The sequence below is a fragment of the Asterias amurensis genome, chromosome 2, assembly GCF_032118995.1.
Source record: "Asterias amurensis chromosome 2, ASM3211899v1".
NCBI classification, from domain to species: Eukaryota; Metazoa; Echinodermata; class Asteroidea; order Forcipulatida; family Asteriidae; genus Asterias; species Asterias amurensis.
Genome location: NC_092649.1, coordinates 12,028,345 through 12,046,962, shown reverse-complemented (window position 1 = coordinate 12,046,962; position 18,618 = coordinate 12,028,345). Strand labels below are relative to the sequence as shown.

Genomic DNA, 18,618 nt, shown 5'->3' with positions numbered 1-18,618 from the left:
CTACCCTGCTGTACATCATGTTATTGTAGTAGGAATACATTTATTTTATTAGACTTTCCACTGGCATACAAATATAACGCATTTTTAAAGACACTGGACACTATTGGTAATTGTTAAAGACCAGTCTCCTCACTTGGTTTATCTCAACATACATAAAATAACAACCCTGTGAGCATTTGAGCTCAATTTGTTGTAGAAGTTGCAAGATAATAAAAGAAGAAACACCCAATGTCACCCGAAGCTGTGTGCTTTCCGATGCTTGATTTCGAGACCTCAAATTCTAAATCTGAGGTCTCGAAATCAAATTTGTGGAAAATTACTTTCCCAAAAACTATCGTACATGTACTTCAGAGGGAGCCGAGTCTCACATTGTTTGATGCTATCAACCTCTCCCCATTACTTGTTACCATGCGGTTTTGTGCTAATTTATAATCATTTTGAGTTATTACCAATATAGTGTTCACTGCATTGAAGTGCTAAATTGTGAACTGTTGCAACACAAGTGTTACCCGCATACAGTGTGTGTAATTATTTACATTCAGACATTGTACACATCCATATCATGCATGCTGTTGGATATAATCCACCTATATATAATGTACACTTTAACTTGTCATGTCTTCTAAGTAATACATGTTGAAAGAATGACACATATTCAAAGGGATTCTTGCTCTTTTGCCACAAAAGTCGTTCTTGACATGTGAAATGGTGGAACAAGTCTATTCTTTAAGTTACAAAACTGATTGGAATGTCTGATCACAACCAGCGTACTGTAGACCATAGAGAATTATGCAGACTTGATTATCACAGGTTGTGTATGTACTGAGTTTATTAGATGATCCCTTGTCTGGCTGTATGTGGTAGCAGAGTCCACATGGAAAACAGCAGTTAAAACACCCTTGGGATAAACAGTACAGATATAATGCTTCAAAACATACTTCATGCTTTCAACAATTTATTTGTATCTGGTATGGTACATGTAGCTAGGCATGTTTTTACCAAGGAGGTTATATTTTTTGCGCTGTTTTGATACATACATTGTACCACTGTAGAACTGCAGTACTGTCTGTAAGCATATAAAATGTGGGCTATGCGTACATGGTTCATGTACAACGAAGTTGCAAGAAGAGTGTTGCAAATGATCTTGTCCTGAGTTAATTTATGTCCCTCATCATCTTTGGGATGCTCTAGTGTCCAGTGGTAGACTGTAGGACATGTAATCACAAGGTTGTGGGTTCCAATCCTATCAAACTGACTGCTGATTTCATAAAGACTAAAATAAAAATATTACAATTTTTGATTTGTGTGATTCATAATCATAGATGTTTTCAACCAATGTTTGTGTTAGAGGAATTGGCTATTTAATAATAATAATAATAATAATAATAATAATATTTAACCATCATTTATATCCTGTAAATAAACAAAAAGCAGATATTTGAAATACATTTGAACTATTATCCGTCGCCCAAACTTCCAATATAGTACTTGGCCAAACTTGTTGTTTGTTGTTACAAAATGTAACGCACTGAAATAATGAATTTGAACGTTCTCCTCTCTGTAGGCCTACTGTAAGCCTGAAACTTTCACATTTCTTGGAGGCCCCTTATTTTATTCATCTACATGGGTGTACATAGCACGACTGCGCTAGAGTTTTGATATTTAGAGAGCCTCCACATATGAAAATGCCATTCAACTCCTTGGTGTTGACGTACACAGAGAGCTCAGAAATAGCAATGCTACCTGACCTTACTGGGCAAGTTCAAATGCTTGCCACGCTCCCCCTCTTGTACACATTATAATTTCCCAGTGGCTCTTGAGAGCTAAGTTAGGGTTGAATGACGGTAGTGGTAGGGGAGAGAGTGTAGTGGTAGGGGAGAGAGTGGCATGCTACTGTATTGTTCCAGCAGTTTCTAAGCTGCTTTGCCATTGCCTTGAAGGGTAAGTTTTTTTAATGAATGAGTTGAAATGCTGTCCCCGCTGGGCAGACAGATAAACACACACACACACATACTCGCTGTTTATTATAGCTCTAGTATGACAGAATGGGAAGGTATAGGGTGACCAAGGCAACTTGGCTCAAAAACACATCACAACTCAAACATAATCATCGCTTCACATAAAGATTATTTAATACCGTACAAATACAATGTTTAGTGAAAAGTTCCAACCACTGACCTGTTTAGATCGTGACCACTATTAAAATGATTACTTGTCCAGGTGTATCCAAGGCCATGCCAATATGCTAAATAGTGTAATACAGAGCTGGCAAAAAGTTTCCTGAAAATAAATAAATCTTTCCATGATCTGATGAGTTAAACAAAATATTTGCCTGGTGGATTTAATCTTAGTACACAAAGCTGCCAACTCTCCATGATTGTGCAGAAAGTTTCCTGAAAATGAACACATTTTTCCATGTTGTGATGAGTTAAACCAAATATTTGCCTCAGTGTATCTATGGTGTATCTAAGCTTACATATTGAGCTTCCAACTTTCCCCAAATCGACAGAAAGTTTCTTTGACAATTCTTTTCCCTCCATGTTCTGATATGGGTTTATCTTCAGTTCTTAGAGCGCCTGCACATAAAACAGGAAGTCGCAGGCTCATTTCCCGCTCTAGTCTGTGTTGTTTCTTTGCTCAACCCAAATTCAGTTTATACTGTGTGCATTTAAATTGTAAAATGATAATTTGATCAAACAAACCAATTTATTTTTATATTATTCTGTTACACTTCTGGGAGAACTGCTGACAAATATTTTGGACATTTTGTTGTTTTCCATAAATCAAAACTCTAACCCTGTATTTTTTTGTTACACTAGCATGGACCTGTACAGTACAGTTGCAATCAAAACTGTAGACATGATTGCAAAATGAATTGTACATAATATTATATGTATGATTGATTACATACTTGTGTAGGCCTATTCTTGACACGTCTAAAGTCCAAATTGTGTTGTACATGTAGTTTGCACGTTGTAACACTACCAGAGTTGTTTTCCCCAAACAAGATTTGAAATGATTGGATTTATTTTGCCGCCATTGTCTGAGGTGTGTGAGAATATAGTCCTAAAGTGAAACCTTCACAGTGCTCATGCGAATCAGAATCAGAAAACACAGTTTTACTCACATCCAAATTGATCATGTATGTATAATATCGTATTGTTAAGTGAGCAATGTACCTTCAACAAAGACTCCATGGATGACCTGTTTTTCTGGATCACAATGCAAATCTTACAGTTGAATAGGAAACCTGCGATTACACCACAGAGATCTGGTCATGTTTATTTTTTATCAACGGTTAGTGTCACCTTTGTTTAGCAAGGAATTTCGGCAGTTGTTTTTCATATAAGCTTGTGCCTTAGTTAGAGTCATAGATTGGTTTGAATTATGCTAATTTATAGGCAAAATTATAAAGAAAGATACACCGTACAATAAAAGTAAACATCTCAGCTGATTACAGTGTCTACTTGCTGAGAAAACAGAAAAAGTATCACAAGTGTTTTCACAAGAATGTTGAATCCATCCACATTTAGCAAGGTGACAGCGGGTTCCATCTGCGTCTCTGGCCGCCCTTAGAAAACTGAGTAACAATTCATGCATGAAGATGTGTTGACAGATTGAAATGTTTTTGGGTCAACAAATTATCCAAACTATAATACTTTAAAGGGGAATCAGCAACTATCAGCAGCTGAAGTGGTTATCACCAATTAAGTTTTTATGGTACATACTACATTTTTGGAGTATTTACCGATCTACATGTATGACCCTACATACTTTATGTAAGTCATCAAAACATTATATTTCTAAATCTTTGTAATGTCAATATGATGTTCTGAGGACCTTTCCCTACCATGTGCATTTATGACTTCAATTTTTCTAGATTTTTTTAGTTATTTTTTATTTTTAAAGTAGAACTTTAACCTAACCAGAAAAAGTGATTCACAGTCCACTTCCATTTGAGCATACATGTATGCCAAGCCCCTACAAGCCCATCAGCTGTAATTTTACTGATTAAGCCTGGTCCAACATTTCATGGTGAACAGCTTAGTGACATGCAAGTTAAAGTCTGATTAAATACCTCATCAGCACTCCCAGTGGCTATACCCATGGTAATCCAGTACCAAGAGAAATCAACAGTTGATTAGAAAACCAGTTCTGTTTATTCGTGTAATTGTTGGCAGCAGCCACAACAGGTGGATTAGTGGACATTTCAGTCCAGCATTTCTGATATCTTGGTCTTGGCTTTGTTGCTCCTTCAAATGTTTCCAACAGACTTTAAGATTTCCCACTAGAAGGGCCCTTTTTAAAATGAAAATGGCCTTGCGCTCTTTTGAAGATGGTTTTCCAGGCTAGTAAATTTTGAATTAAATCGTGAAAATAATAATTTGTGTTAAATTGATTGCCTTAAAGCCATTGGACCCTTTCGCCACAGAATAAAAAAAAAAGTTCACAGATTTACAAATAATTTACAGGGTTTACAGAAGGTAATGGTGAAAGACTTCTCTTGAAATATTAGTCCATGAAATGCTTTACTTTTTGAGAAAACGGTAAAACAATATAAATTCTCGTTAACGAGAATTACGGATTTGTTATAAACACATGTCATGACACGGCGAATCGCGCGAAAACAGGAGTGGGTTTTCCCGTTATTTTCTCCCGACTCCGATGTCCGATTGAGCCTAAATTTCCACAGGATTGTTATTTTATACATAAGTTGTGATACACGAAGTGTGGGACTTGGACAATACTGTTTACCGAAAGTGTATAATGGCTTTAACTGTGTTTTATTAATCAGTAATACTGCACCAATGACATGTGGTATTTTTGTGTATGGAAAGCATTTGACAGTTTGTGGAATATTGAACAGAAATATGACATGTGTACTCTTTGCTTTAATGACCCACATGTGTTAATAGATCGTTAATTGGTCATCTGTCGGAATACTCTTGAACAAGTAAGGTTTTTAAGAATTTCTCTTTGTTTATTCAATTTAGTGATCATTATTTTTTATTTGCCTCCCATCGGATACCCTTTTAAATGAATTCTTTTAGCTGGCATGCGTTTGTCTTAAATATGACAATTTGACAAGATTTTTTGTACGGTGATTTGTTTGTTTGCAGTTCACTGCACGGGGAGTCATCAGGCTAAGAACTTACTGGTACTTTACTGCTGGTCTAGGCAATGTTTTGTAGTGTAACATCATAGGCCTATTCATACATCTAAACAATTTGTTCACAACACCCTTTTCCTTTTTGTGCAGATGAAATACAACCGTAGCTCATCAATAAATCAATTACCAGGATAACAAACTATATCAAATTTAAGTTTAGTGTACGGGGTTCGGCCATCAAATCAGTAAGGGCAGGTTTTCCAACTGACTTTGTTTGCCAATGTCAAATGCAGTCAGAGTTAAATGTTTACCGAGTCCCCAGACGGGGCAGGAAGCGCAAACATTGAACCACAGAAAACATCTGCCGAAACTTTCCAGAAAAGGCAAAAATTAGAAAGCCTTAATCTGAAGTGACTGAATATGCCGTTTTAAAGGGAGAGTTTAGCAAATAGGGTCCTGTCTGTAGTTTTTGCATATTCAGAAACCAATGGTCAGGTTTCAAGAACATTTTAACTACCCAACAGTTCTTGTAGCTATCAATTTCCGCTAGGCCGGAATGTTTATTCCCCCCCCCCCAACTTTTCACAAATTTGTGTTGCTTGTTTTGCTGAACTTTTGGAAAGAAATTTAGACTTGACAATCTTACCAATATATGTAAGGTACAGGTAGGCCTATATCCTTTATATATTTTTGAAAGACACCAAGTGTAAAGCATTGTGCTGCCTGACTTGTTCTCAATTAAACCAACAACATCCAAAATTTACACAATGCATGTGTTGTTTTTTATTTGAACCTCTCAAAACATCCCTAAATCATTGATAGGAAAGAATTCTTTTGACAAAGTGGTTGGAAATCCTTCTGACAACAAGTTTTTGAACTTGCACATGTTCATCCCTTAAAAGCGGCAGCTAGCGCAAAATATCAAACCAGACTCCAACCACAGTCTCCCCCCTGCCTAAGGTCAGACAAGATTTTAAGCTCTGCAACCTGTGTAGTATTATCTACGCATCATTAGCTTTTCCTTCAGCAGGGGCCCCGAACACAAACATTTTGCGCTGGGGCAATTATGGACAATCGGCCAAGCATGGGTTCCCTAGAAATTGTATAAGACCCAGGTCGGAATAAATATGATTGTCATGCCAGATGTGTCTGGTGGGAATGATGAGCATTTTGAAGAACTATCACAATGTCTCAGATGGTTCTAATACGTAGTGAGAGAGAGACACCAGCCAAAAGTGACATTTGAATTTAATGTTATTGCAATGTAATGAAAGATGTCTGCAGTCTGCAGAGAGTGTAACACTGTAACCTGTACAAACAAAAAAGATTATTCAATGACAGCTTGAGGACTTGTATATTTATAGCCCTCTGCTCTCATTACAAGTTGATGCATAGAATTAAAGCAGAAAATGTTTTCCTCAATATTCTTTTAAACACTTATTGCTTGCTAGTTAAATGCCAAAAAGGTAGAAATATTTCTACAATGTCCATGTACGTAGGGTAATACCATGGAGGAAGGAAATACACCTTCCGCCATGAGAATCTAGTACATGTACAATTGTGAATATCACCCGGTGAGATTGAATCCGAGATTTCAAAATTGCTTGTTCTTTCGGTGCAGTTCTATCCCGACACAGTATTCATATTGTGATGAAGTACAACATGATTTACATACATGTACACTGTATGTAGTCCTGAAGATATCGCTGTGTCTCTGGATGATGAATACGAACAATACCTTCATAACAACAAGTCTGCTTTCAAATATAGACTTCGCTATTGACCCTTTGCATGCACATCACACGCTGCGAATGTGCCATGCTCACCATTTTTGGTGGTCAGTAGGTTTACGTGTAAACGCACTTCACTGTTTAACGCACGTTGACATTGACCACCAAAATGGTGCATCCAAGATTATTCTGATGATGATATCATTCATGTGAATAGGGTCAGTAGCGATTATTAAACCCAAATGTTTTAAATAACACAACAACAAGTCTAAAATAAGTACATGAATTCTTTCAACTTTTGATTTTTTTAAATCTCAAATCCACCGACAACAATTACCAGCAAAATTGAACTATCTGTTGGTTTTTTTTTCTTCTACAAAAATGCATAGTGGGTGGTCAAAGAATGTCTGTTTTTTTATGACAAACGGAACTACTGTACAGCTAGAGGGCTATGTGTATGTTTCCAGGCTTCAGTGTGGTCTTGTTGTAGTCCCATACTGTGGTTGATACAGTGACTGATTTCCCTTGTATAGTAGAGCAAAATGCTATGCAAAATGCTACGCAAAATGGGTCAGTTGCTACTCAAAAAGTACCATTTGCTACTCAGTGTTAGCATTGAGTGTGCACACAAAATGTTCCGTCTACATACTCTGCTAAGCAAAAGTGCTGGACGAAATCGTTCCCTGTGATAAAGGATTGCTATCTTATGCATATGATGTCATTTGAGTAGGGCGCCCTCACCTAGAGGTCCTATGGTATAAATCGCAAACAAATCTGTGCGTTTTTAATTGTTTCATCAGCAGTTTACCTGCAAGACGGCGGCAGGTGTAGATGATCAATGCATTGAAGTCCATATTAAACCATAGAGCAAGGGTTGTGCTTAGGTTGTGTCACCATTGGATTTGGTAATGGCTAGAGCATGGCTATAGGTAGTGACCCGTGGGCAGCTGAGTAAATACTTGACAAAATTATCTGGTTGGAAAAAACACTCAAAAACCTCTTTGTTCAGGTAAAACAAATAAATGTGTATGGTGGTTTGTTGGTGGATTGAGAGAATGGCTCTTCAACATTACATAATAGCAGAGAACCAGCATTTTGTTGTTCATGGAAGTATGGCCTTAGGAAGATCACTTTCGTTTCCATTGATTAAATCATGTATACCATGGTAGTTATCTCAATGCACGCACAATGTAGATTTGGTTTTGGGATGTGTTAAGCGAACTTCTCCATACATTCTATTGCCTGGTTCATACTTCCTGAAGTTGACGCCACAGCTCTGTTTACGCTGCGAATGTTTCGCAAAAAATGAGCTGTTGAAAGTTGTTCGTTGGCATTGGCAGGAAGAATGGACTGGACTTAAAGCATGATTTGAAAAGTAATTTTGTTATTAACATTATCAACAAAGCTTTATTCATAGATAGAAGTAATCAGAATGGATACATAAGTTTAAACTGCTGAATGTTCCCATGTAATATTGGTAATATCGTCCCTTGTTTTGCTCTAAATCTACCCTTGCATATGTTCCACTTCATTGAAGCTTCTGGTCAAAGTGGATAAGTAGTCTCCATGGATCTTAAAAATTTTAAAAGCATTCCTTGCCCTATGGATAAGGTGATACAAGATCTAATAACCCATCGGACATGTGTCAAAACACCATAATTGGCACATTGACCACCAGTCAGCGTGTAAATAGAGGGACAGGCAGTGCCTAGATTGTCAACATACTATTACATATCCAGAGCCTGTTCCTATACCCCCATAATTCATTTATGGGCTAGCCAAGATGAGTAATCCATGCTCATTTGCATACATCATTACCTTTAAAGGCGTCGTGTTCAAAAGAGCATGAAAATTATAACTATTTAACCATTTCCTTCCTGGTTTTGACACAGTATGTGTGCACGTATCGGATCTGAGTATATACATTTGTCTTTCATGTTTTTATATAGTTCTTATTATATACGCACATTGGCATGATAACAATTCATTTAGTTTCATGAGAAATAACTGTGTCAACATTCAAGGATAAAGACTACTCTAGATCTTGTTTCCTCATCAGTCTGTTTGCATTTTTTATAACATGCCATTTAAACGTTCTGGATCATGGTTTATATCGTTACTCATTATACACAACCTCATGAAGAAAACATGGGTGGAAAGTGCAGATCTATGCCAGCCAGTGTCTGCTTTTAAAATTATCAGATTATTGTCTGCAAAGTTGGCAACCTTACTCGATATTGAGGGGAAATTGATATGAGTATTAATCATCACTTCTAATTATTCCATCATAGTAGCTTCCAATTTCCAGAAGAAAAACCATTGTTGAGTTTAAATTGAAAATGTTTTTCATTGATTTTTTTTTTAGAAACAGATCCCTCAGTCTGACGAAATACTAACTGCCAGTCTCACTAACATTAAAATTACTTGTATTACAAGACTGTATTGCACTTCTAGTTATAAAGACACCAATACTAAAACTTGGTTTTTGTAAGGGCAAGGCAAGGTTTTCTTTGATAGAAGGGCAACGCAGCCCCAAGATGACAGAAAAGTACATGTTTCTTGGAACATGTGAGCTGATGAGCTTTTGTTGTATTGTGTACCACTCAAGACTGTAACAGTATACACCAATGTTTTAAAGCCTTTATACACTTTTGGTAAACAGTATTGTCCAAGTCCCACACTTTGTGTATCACAACTTATATATAAAATAACTAACCTGTGAAAATTTAAGCTCAATCGGCCATCGGAGTCGGGAGAAAATAACGGGAAAACCCACTCTCGTTTCCGAACGTTTCGCCTTGTAATGACATGTGTTTTAAAAAATATATCTGTAATTCTCGCTATCGAGAATTGGTATTGTTTTAATGTTTTCTCAAAAAGTGAAGTATTTCATGGAATAATGTTTCAAGAGAAGTCTTTCACCATTACCTTCTGTAAACCCTGTAATTATTTGTAAACTTTTTATCTTTTTTTCTGTACCGAAAGTGTATAATGGCTTTACGCACCAACTTTGTGGAACAGTTATTTGTAAATCTCATTGACAAACATCAGCTTTATTATAAATTGTTGAGGAAGTTGTATGCATGATTTGTGAATAATTTTTAAATAAAGATTTGTTTTAATTTTTTTAAATGGGTTTGGAGGAGAATGGGTATATTTACCAGCTGAGCTGTTTTTGTGGGCATTTATGTCAAGTGGACACAGAAGGGTACTGCAAATATGGTCTCTTTCATAAGGTAATTACCAAAATGAAAAACAAGCAAACAGACAGAAACAAAACCAGTTTCACCTGCTTATCCGTATATAAACTGTTGTCAAAAAATGGCAATACATGTACAACAGGGGATGAGGTTTCAGTTTCTTTCCCCTGTCTTTTACCTGTTTGGACTCGGGTTTGAATCCCGCCTCAGACGGGAGCCTTGCATGGCGAGTGGGTTTTCAGTCTACCACATCTGGCACTAATTGTGCTGTTGGATGTGAAAAAGGACATAAATAAAGTAAGTAACCATAAAATCTGAAAGTGGTGCACTTGTGTACTAGAAATGCATCAAAGACTTTGTTGTTCCTTCATGAGCAATGGATTCAGGCTTGAAGGCCAGTGGCTTTCACCATGGTTTCACTATGGAATAAGGACCTTCATCCATGATTTGGCCATCTGAGGTGGATATTAGAAAGGAAAAAAAAAAATGCCAAGGCCATGTGATGTTTGTTAGGTTTCAAGTAAACATAACAAGGGGATGTCCAGGAGTCAGTGTGGTATCACCACACAGTGTGGTAACACATTTTTACAATTGACCTTCAAATGGTTGCAGTTATGAAGTTTTGAATGATCCGTCCAAATGGATATCTTTGACAGGATGCACCTTTTTTATTGAAATCATATGAAAAGCATTAAAGAGGAACTGATCTCTTCAACATATCATTTGTCTCAGCTATGTGGTATGTCGTTTCAGAAACCTTGATCCAAGGCTGTGTTATGTGCCAAATCCACAGGCATGTCTGTCGGGCTGAAATGAGTGGAATGGGAGGTTCCTGTACACACGTATTACATTATACTAAACTATAGGTTTTTAAGAACATTTAGGGTTCAACAAAGAAAAATTGACTAGAGCGGGATTATTTGAACCAATGTCCTCCAGATTAACGTACCAGCACTCTACCAATTGAGCTATAGATCCCAGTGTTGGTGGATCCTTATTTTTCAATATCTTGGTTCAGGGGTGCCAGTCAGAAGTCATAGTACATAGGAGAAAAATCATTTTAATCCATGAATTCCTGCTGAATTAAACCTATGTCAGGCCCTATTGTGGCCCTTTTCGAATCAATGGCTTCGGATTTGGATCCGATTTCAGGTTCCATCCTCTCATCTGAAGCCCTGAGCACTTTCGTGAAACACACACAATTGTTAAAACAACCGCTAGCGAAGGGCTGCAGTACAGTGTACATACATGCACATGGCAGTCACAGAGATGCAGTTTTGAAGTAATCAGGCTCTACATTTTACTAATTGAACATTCAATTGAGCCGTCAGGGCTCTATTCTTTAAGTTCTACAAATGTACCTCTCTTAAGTTGGGGTTTTGTAAACAAGATGTGACAACTTCAGATAGTCGGCTTCATGTCTGCTTCGAACCTCTATATTCCAAAGAATCACATAACAAGAAAAGGAACCATAAAAAGAAAAAGTCTATCATTAAATACAATAAACAATGCAGTGGTCTTCTCAGCTGGATGTTTGGCAGATGGTAGCAAACCAATCTCATTATCATACAAAGCATTGTTCAATGGTGAATCCACTCCTAAATATAATTCTACGCTACAGCAACTAGCAAAATAAGTATCGGCTGGATTTGAAAATCCACAAAATGAGAAAAAACATTGGAAATGGCTTTTGGATCTGTAAAATCTCTTGGGGAAGTTATAGAGAGAGAGAAGGATGTCGCGAAATGAGAAAAGGAAGGGTGGCAACCAAGCGATACCCTGAAGGATTTAAAGGGAAGGTATACAGTAGAACCTTGCTAAGAAAACAATGCTGACCACCTGGCTGATGCACATGGACCTCAGGTTTATTAATACTGGAGTCTTTCTACATGTACACCAGCAGCTCTACCCATGCTTTAAGTGAGGAATGTTGAACCATGGTTGAACAGTTACAAACATGACACTACGATAGAATCGCAATTTACTTTAAAAACAATTTCAGCAACCCTGCTACTGTAGGTTTTGCTCTTTGATACACTACATGTATGTGTAAACATAGTGACATACAACATGTGAATGGTGGTCTATGTAACTGAATGTGACAGTGAGCCCTCATTATCAAGCAGAATGTCCTTGTAGCAAAAAAGACTTGTGACTAGTCTACACACTTATTTTTTGTCAGCAATAAAGAAAAATTGATCAGATGCAACTTCTACAAGCCTGTGCCAGTTACACAATTACACATGGATTGAATAAGGGAATAAAAGTGTAGCGACAGTTCTTTCACGGCCATTTAAAACAGGCAGGGTCGTTGCAGTGCAGGCGAGGGCCTTTATCACACAGCAACAACCCTGCAAGGTTTTAAACGGCCATTAAAGAAAGAGTCACTACTCTGTTATTCCCATTCATAAATGCCTTTTTGGTTAAAAGTCGTAATAAAGTAAGAAACTCTGTAAAAACTTATCCGTTTCCGACGTGCTTGAGCTCTGTATGTACATGTATGACGTTTGTTGTTGCATTGTTATGACTGAGACGCCTATTTCGGACAGTTTCCAGTTCTGTACGTGCGCGTATAGTCTTTGTGCAACACGTTCTCGTTTTCCTTTCACACTCAGTGCGGCCAGCTCACAAGCAACGTCTTGCACCAAGACTAGCCCCGAGTATCTGATCACAACAGGTTATAAACACTGGTCATTATCAAAGGTTTAAACACCCCCACGTGACGCGCTCTCCACCAATAGAAATAGCGAAACTGTCTGAGGTATTTATGAATAGTGAATCATTGATTTTTTTTATGGCTTGGACAGTCATAAAAACAATTCACTTGACAGTGATGGGAAACTCTGACCACATTGCAGTCACAACATTGGTGAAATATACCAGCATATTATGCAACAGCACACAAAAACTAGTTACAAATGCCATGACCAATTTGCGCATGCTCTGGAGAGACCTTTTTCCCCTTGAGACTGCAACATACATCATTGCTGGCACGTAAGCAAAGCCGTTGACAGCACTGGCGATAGAGCACAGTTTCACAGAAATTTTAGATTACAAGTACAAGATTTTACTAAATGATTTAGAATACCACGAATGAACAAAAAGATTATTTTATGGTGTATTTTAAGATTTGTTTCGTTGTTACTTACTGAGTTCTGTAAACAATTTATTGTTACTTTAAAAACATTTTTTTTTAATGGGCGACGATTATTCAGAAACGGTAACACACTAACAAAATAACCATTTAAGAGAAGCTTAATGCTATCCCAATGCCACATCACTGAAGTTTTTATTTTTTGGAAAACAAACTAAAAGAAAGTTGTTATTGCTATTTAAAGATATTACCAAGTCGAGTACAGCAACCATCCTTGCCACATGTTTTCTTATATTTATGGATAGTCACCAATTTACTCTTGTTGGTTGCCTAGAGACCTGAGGAAATGTAATAAATTTAAGGGGAAAAAATTGGGGGCATTTTGAAATGTCAGAAGGATATCCTAAATCTAGGGACCTAGGTTTGCCTGGAAGAAAAAAATGGTGTGGGTAAATGTATTCAAGGTAACCTTTTTCAAACATCAAGGGAGGCCTAGGACTAGTCATGATGCAAGACGTTGCTATTTACTATCACGATGCTTCGCTCCACTTCTCCTCGCCGCACACCGAACGATATCGGGCGTTGTTTAAGAACTTCCAGATCACCCCACCCACACCACTTGTTGGCGGGATCGGGGCGTAGACACCCTCTATTGGTGTGTGTAGCGTTGAATGAATGGGGCCTAACTATAGAGGTTGACTAGCTCGACGAGAATGTCTTGCACCAAGACTAGCCCAGGACCATCATCTGGGTCACAGGACCATCATCTGGGTCACCACCTCAGAGAAAAAGAGAAAAAAAAAAGGCCAATATCACAACAATCCATGTCAAGATTACTCCTTGGCGTTCTCTAGATTCTGACTATAAGAAGGGGAAGTTATACTTGATGGCAAGGGGGGGGGGGAGGGGGGGGGGGGTGACCCAAGGGAGATTAATTAGGGAAGTGATGTTGTGAGGGGAGTGGGAACCCGTTATCAACAAAGGATACACAGACCTGTTTATTACTTGGTTTTTAAGCGGTCACTTTTTTTTGGCAGCCACTGTGGTTGGTTTCAACACAGGAAATATTTGGATGATGCACATGCAGCGCCTGCAAGTCATCACTGATCATGTCTGGAATAATTTAAAGGGGAATCTTGGTACGATAGCATACCAAGTGTTTCTAAAGGACCAACCTTTTATCATAGCAACCTTTTGTAGTGTGTCATGACCGAGGAGAGATCCACTAGACCCAATCTCTAGGGTGGATTTTACAAAGAGTTAAGACTAGTCTTGTTTCGGGTTAGGACGAGTAACTTGTCCTAACTTAGGACTAGCCTTAATTGTTTGGATTTCTCCTAGGACTATTCCTGACTCTTTGTGAAATAAACCCCAGGTGTTGTCAGCAGCAGAGTGTAGGTTCGATACCCGGTCATGACACTAGGTCATGACACTTGTGCCATTGAGCAAGACACTTAATTAATTAATTAATTAATTAAAAACCACATATAATTTGTAAAATGTTGGGAAGGTAAACTGTCTTCAGTACACACATGTGAATCCATAACTGTAACTTTAAGTTCATTAATTGATATTTTTATCAATAACATTTTTATTGTATTTTTCCCCGCTTTGTGCAGATCCATAAGATACCAGTGGAGAACTGTTCTCAATACACTTCATGTGAGAGCTGTTTGGGTGTAGGAAACGGCACTGGAGACCCCTACTGTGGCTGGTGTTCTCTACAAAAGAGGTAGATTTTATCAGCTTCAAATTATAACTGCTTCTTATAAAGCGCTCAGGTTCGTCACTTAGTGACGCTCATCGCGCTTCAACAACATTACCCCTGGCCGCTTGGCCATTTGATTTCACTCCTTAATTAAACCATCTCATCTCCCTTGGGAGTATACAGCCTGTGTTGCTGAGTATGTAGCGCACAAAGCTAAATCAATCACAAGAACCATCTCTGCCCTAACAGGTACCCATTTATACCTTTTGGTGAAGAGAAGCAGTAAAGCATCTTGCGCAAAGACATGAAGTGTAATGATGGGGATTTGAACCCACACTCCGATGTCTTAAACACCAGAATTTGAATTCGATGCTCTAAACCACTACATCCTGCATTTTTTAGAATCTTGTTATGTATCTGGGTCTCTAAGTGGGTTGCTGGTACATGACTGATGAGTCTGGGTGTCTTTTATGGGCTGTCATTAATGGGCAGGCGCCAGATCATCAGGCTTGCCACTTTTCAGCTCATCAACTGACTTCCTTGTTTTTACTACTTTCTCAACTGTGCTGCTGGAAATAGAAAAATTCACTTTGAAGTCTTGCTGTGCTGGCATTTTTTTTATATCTCCCAGACGGACAGGTTCTTCAGGACTATCTGAAAGTTCCACTGTAGTTCGGTGCTTTTTTAAATCAGTAGGCCTAACTGATGTATGAGTCGATAGCTGATTAATTTGTTTTCTGGACAAAGCAAGCAACTTGATTTAAATTGAAAAGAGTTACTTGGTTTATTGACTCTCATTTAAAGACAAAAGATTTGGTCTGGAAGCAAAATCATTAAAAAGTACACTGATCCAATTCACCTGGGACCAATTTCATGGCTCTGCTTACCGCCGAAATTCTGCGCTTACAATCACAATTCCCAGCTAACATGCCAGCGCCAAAGTTCTGCGTAAGCCTAGAACGCCTAGGAACGTGGAGAATCACGCGCAGAAGCCAAAATTCGCCACCACGAAAAATACGCTTGCCGTAAGCACAGAACTCCCTGCTTTCCGTAAGCGCCTCTTACGGTAAGCAGAGCCATGAAATTGGGCCCTGATGTAATAGTTGGTTTACCACTCAGTCAGGCATAATATTCTTCCTACTTAAGGGCAAAATGGGCCTCTACCTTACTTCGTTTTTTTTTGCACAATTTGATTATTTTAATCCTATAGGACATACTATTAATAAACCTAACTTGTGAAAATTTTGAAAGGTGGGCGCATTTTAGAGTTATTGCAGAAAATCCGCAGCAGGGAGATGTACATGCAGGAAGTAGAATAATTAATACTGGAATTTGATGCATTATTTGTTGATAGTTGGTTTGTTGAACGGTTTAACATTTCCTAAGGATTAATGTACCATGTGTGAAAAATACATGAATTAACAAAGCTCAAAATTACTGCAGAAAGGAACATGGGTGTTTTTAAAAATTATATGTGAGCTCTTAAGTTTAAACTTAAGAGCTCCCTGATTTTGTTATCCACATGGTTTAGATTTCCTTCACATACTACACACATGTTACCTTGAGAAGGTAAACATTCCTACTCTACTGGAGACCTGGTAATCTAGCTGTCATTCATCCAACTCTAATAACAGTAGCAAGAGGCCAGAGAATGGCTTCTACAGCAGGAGGTTGCTTCAAGTGAAATAAACCCAACACCCCCTCCTCCATGATCATGAATATGGGAAACAATTCTTAACTTCCTGGAAATGTAAATATAGAAATGGGAAACGCTTGCCCCCCAGGCCTGTTAGCGGGGGTAGTTGCTTAGGTACTGACTGGGTTGTTGTAATGTACTCCAGACTGTTACTAGTCATTGACAACATCCCTGAGTCTGGCAGGTCAGGGGTTGGATCTTGGCTCCGTCTCGTTGTCGTCGCTGACATACATGTACAGGGATATATGCATTAGAATCACATACATAACTGGAGGCCTAGAGGGGTTGGTTACCATTTTATGAAACGGACTACCGACTGCATGAATATGACAGTATGTGTACATTGAGTTTATGCATGTTGGAATGTGGTGGATTTTATTAGGGCAACTCACTTGGGAGGAATTCTGGGCCATGTGCCAAGTGAAGACAGCCCAAATGAGAACTAGAAATGTACATCTGGTGTTGAAAATGTTCATGTTACATGTACATGGTTCCAAAACTGTATGCCTATAATTCATGAACATTATTTGATGTCTAAGCAGTTACCATTTATACATTTATATGTTTTTGTATCAGCTCATTTTTCTTCAAGGTTATTAAATAATATGCTTTACCCAAGGTTAATCGTTGACCAGCTTTCAACTGTACATTGTACATGTACCTTTTGTAACTGCATTTTAATATATAAAACTTCATCATATAGGGCATTTATAAACCTAGTCGAAATACAATCAAACTAACCTGTGAACAATTAATTTCAAATGTGTTTTTTGAGATATCACTAAATAAAAACACTGGAGCGGTTTTGACCATGCAAGAAGGATAATACACAGTCTGAGAAATGTTTTAAGCAGAAATGTTTCTCAGATTGAAATTTGTTTGATTCTCTTTCTCTGAATCAACATTCCATGAAAAAATAATTTGTTTCCCAAATTCTTATGTGTCATCGTAAATGCTTCTTACTAAATAAAGTTTTTACAGTGTATGATCAATGACTTTTTGAGTAACTTCCAAAGGTTTATCCTCTCCTTAAATAAAAATAAGTGACGTTTTATTTTTTTAAATTTTATATTTTTATGTAAACCTGCAGTTAAACATGAAAGTAAAGTCTTGTTTTGATTGCAAAAATCTGCTGAATTTGTTAGGGTGGGAACAAAACAAAATTTTTTTTTTACAGAAATAACAACATTGTTGTTGTTACAGAAATAACAACACTGTTGTTAAATTGAACAAGTCTGGTACGGGATGACCACAAGCAGAGCGTTTGCGCTGTATCCAGTCAGATTAAAACTGCCATTATTTTGATATACATACATGCTGTCAGAGATACACGTACATGAATGTTTACAATAATAACATTCATGTTATTAGAAGGAAAACCTGATCTATCCATGCGCATGTAACATCTGCAGGAACCCCACATGATTAGATTTGTAAAATCCACTCACTGTGTCTGGGTTGAGTTATCTTTCTCTCTACAGGCATTATATTTTTTCCTTCTTTTTGGGGTCTTATTTCTGATTTGTTGGGGGCCTCTGAAAAAAAAAAAAAAAAAACTGACAAATTGTTATTAAATAGGCTGAAAAGTCTGTGTAACTGTAAGAGCCTACATCATGTGTACATGTACATGTAGGCCAACCCTTGTACTTAAAAATCATGCACATAGAATCAAAGAATAAATATCTGTTGAACATTTTGTTATACCACAATGTGCTCTTTTACAAAACCCAAATCGCAATTGATAAGCTGCCGATTTCTGTTTTAAAGGCAGTGGACACTATTGGTAATCACTCAAAATAATTATTAGCATAAAACCTTTCTTGGTGACCAGTAATGGGGAGAGGTTGATGGTAAAAATATTGTGAGAAATGGCTCCCTCTGAAGTGCCATAGTTTTCGAGAGAGAAGTAATTTCCCACAAATTTGATTTCGAGACCTCAAGTTTAGAACTTGAGGTCTCGAAATTAACTCTAAACGTACACAACTTCGTGTGGCAAGGGTTATTTTTCTTTCATTATTATCTTGCAACTTCGATGACCGATTGAGCTGAAATTTTCCCAGGTTTGTTATTTTATGCATAT

General features: G+C 37.7%; 1 protein-coding gene across 2 annotated transcripts in view; it reads left to right on the top strand.

Annotated features, from left to right (window-relative positions):
* LOC139951366 (plexin-A2-like) overlaps positions 1–18,618 on the top strand; it is a 96,056-nt gene that overhangs the window by 23,155 nt on the left and 54,283 nt on the right. For both annotated transcript variants that reach the window (XM_071950244.1, XM_071950236.1), the window contains exon 5: positions 14,754–14,866. In XM_071950244.1, the coding sequence (XP_071806345.1) occupies positions 14,754–14,866 (113 nt within the window). The remainder of the gene's footprint in view (positions 1–14,753; positions 14,867–18,618) is intronic.